The sequence below is a fragment of the Apteryx rowi genome, unplaced genomic scaffold, assembly GCF_003343035.1.
Source record: "Apteryx rowi isolate R43461 unplaced genomic scaffold, aptRow1 scaffold_2127, whole genome shotgun sequence".
Taxonomy (NCBI): domain Eukaryota; kingdom Metazoa; phylum Chordata; class Aves; order Apterygiformes; family Apterygidae; genus Apteryx; species Apteryx rowi.
The window spans coordinates 1-2,691 of record NW_020448450.1 but is presented as its reverse complement, the minus strand read 5'-3'; the positions used below and the strand labels follow the sequence as shown (position 1 = coordinate 2,691).

The window sequence follows — 2,691 nt, the reverse complement described above, 5'->3', positions numbered from 1 at the left end:
ACCCAGTGCTTTGCGGGGGGTCACCGATGTGGGGAGACCCCCGAGACAGGCCGTGGGGACAGACCCACGGAGGGAGGGGGGGGGGGTCGGGATCCCGGTCCCGGTCCCGGTCCCGGGTCCGGTCCCGGTCACTCACCGCCCGCCCGCCCCGCTCCTCAGTCGCCTCAGCCGCCGCCCCGCCTACGGCGGCCCCCACCTCCACCCCCCATTGGCCGGCCACCAACCGCTTCCGCCATCTCATTGGCTCCCGTCGCTGCCTGTCACCCCCGACGCATCACCCCCCCGCCTCCTTCCTGGCGTCGGTTAACGGCCGCCCCCTCCCGCCCCGCGCACCAGCCTCCAGCTGCTATTGGCTTCCAGGCCGTGCCCCACCCCCGCCTGCGCGGAGACAATTGGTTGCTGCTATTGTCAGTCATCCGCTTTCAGCGGGGGAGGGGGAGCGCGGAGGGGCGTCTCGCGCCTCTGAGGCGCCGCCGGGTGGGCGCCGCGCGCGCTGCAGGAGGAGCAGGGGAGCCGCAGGTTCGATCCCGGGGCCGGGAAGAACCCGCCCCCACCCCCAGTGACACCGCAGGCCCCGCCCCTCCCATTGATAACTCTGAGGCCCCGCCCCCTCCCCATTGATAACGCCGGGTCCCCCCTCCCCATTGATAATGCCGATCCCCGCCCCTCGGCCCTTCATAAACTCCAGGCAGCACCCCGGCCCCATTGATAACTCCGAGGCCCATTCATGCCCTAATGGGGGTGGGGGACACAGTCAGCAAACAGACAGACCCCAGGACGCAGCTGAACCTCGAAACAGATTTATTAACCAGGACAGGCTGGGGAGGGGGAGGGGCAGGACCGCCCCTCACCCCTCCGACTCGACCCTCTCCCCAAGGCCCCTGAACCCCCAATCTTCCCCCACCCCCCCCCCCGGGCTCAGCATCCAGGGCTGCCCCCCACCCATGCACAAGCTCCCCCCAAAAGGGGGCTGAAATTCCCCTGAAACGCAGAATTCTCCCCAAAACCCAGCTGGGGGGGGTTACCCCCCAAAATGCAAAATATTCCCCTGAAATGGGGCTGGGATGGAAAAGCCTCCCCAAATGCAGAGGACTCCCCAAGAGGGGCTTGGGGAAGGGGGAAGTAGCTCCCTGAAACTCCAAATACCACCCTCAAAACACACAGTGGCCCCCCAAAAAGTAAAACACCTCCCCAAAATGGGAGCGGGTGAATCCCCACCCCAACAGGCCTCAAACCTCCCTGCCCTCCCCCCCACCCCCATTGTGCTCTTTCTCACAGGAGCATGTCTGTCTGTCTGTGGGTCTGTCCGTGGGTCAGTCCTTGGGTCAGTGGGTTTCTCTGTGGGTCAGTGGACCTGTCCGTGGGTCCATGGGATCATCTATGGGTCCATCTGTGGGTCACTGGGTTTCTCCGTGGGTCCATCCATGGGTCAGTGGGTCCATCTGTGGGCCAGTGAGTCTGTCCATGGATCCCTGGATCTGTCTGTGGGTCCATCCATAGATCTGTGGGTCTGTCCATGGGTCCATGGGTCCGTCTGTGGGTCCATCCATGGGTCAGTGGGTCTGTCTGTGGCTCAGTGGGTCCATCCGTGGGTCAGTGGGTCCGTCCATATGTTTGTCCATGGATCCATGGGTCTGTCTGTGGGTCCATCCATGGCTCAGTGGGTCCATCCATGGGTCAGTGGGTCTGTCCGTGGGTCTGTGGGTCCATTCATGCATCCATGGGTCCATCTGTGTGCCCATCCATGGGTCAGTGGGTCCGTCTGTCGGTCCATGGGTCCATCCGTGGGTCCCTTCACACGTCTGTGGCTCCATCCATGGGCCCATCCATGGGTCAGTGGGTCCATCCATGGGTCCGTGGGTCCCTTCACGCGTCCACGGCTCCATCTGTGGTCCCACCTACGGCGCAGCGAGTCCATCCACGGGTCCGTGGGTCCCTTCACGCATCCGTGGCTCCGTCCGTGGGCCCAGCGTGGGGCCGGGGGCGGCTCAGGGCCGCAGGGGGCGGCCGGCGGCGTTGCGGTGGCCGTGGGGGGTGGGCGCGCGGGGTGCCGGGTTGAGGGGGCAGTGGCGCAGCGTGTGGGCGGCGGCGGCGGTGGCCCCGCACAGCGGGCACACGTAGCGCCGCAGCACGGGGCAGGTGACGGCGCCGTCGGGGCCCCGCAGCGCGTGCGAGCCGTGCACCCGCCGCGACTCCCCGTTGCGCCGGCAGAAGCTGCAGCCCCTGGCGTCCCGCCGCCCGCCGCCCGCCGGCCACCTCCTCGGGGACGCCGCGGGGACCGCCAGTGGCGCCGTGGGGACCGCTGGTGGCGCCGTGGGCACCCTTGGTGGCACCTGGGGGACTGCCAGCATCGCTGACGGCCCTGCAGACATCCTCGGTGGCACCTTGAGGACCGTTGATGGCACCGTTGATGGCATGTCAGGCATCCTTGGGGACGCCGTGGGGACCGTCGATGGCACCGAAGGGACCACTGATGGCGTGTCAGACATCCTTGGTGGCACCTTGGGGACTGCCAACATTGCTGATGGCACACCAGGCATCCTTGGTGGCACCGTGGGGACCGCTGATGGCCCTGCAGACGTCCTCGGTGGCACCGTGGGGACCGCTGATGGCCCCATGGGGACCGCTGACGGCCCCGCGGACATGCTCGGTGGCACCGCGGGCCCCACCACCGGCCCCGCGGGACCTGCC

At 67.6% G+C, this 2,691-nt stretch overlaps 1 protein-coding gene across 2 annotated transcripts in view; it reads right to left on the bottom strand.

The window, feature by feature from the left end:
* CCDC61 (coiled-coil domain containing 61) overlaps positions 1 to 244 on the bottom strand; it is a 4,647-nt gene extending 4,403 nt beyond the window's left edge. Inside the window, exon 1 of one of the 2 annotated variants that reach the window (XM_026064296.1) lies at positions 225 to 244. In XM_026064296.1, coding sequence (XP_025920081.1) covers positions 225 to 241 — 17 coding nt within the window. In that variant the 5' untranslated portion in view covers positions 242 to 244. Of the gene's footprint in view, positions 1 to 136; positions 169 to 224 lie in introns of those variants that run through there. The other variant, XM_026064297.1, reaches the window with a different exon arrangement.
* Positions 245 to 2,691: the final 2,447 nt, after the last annotated feature.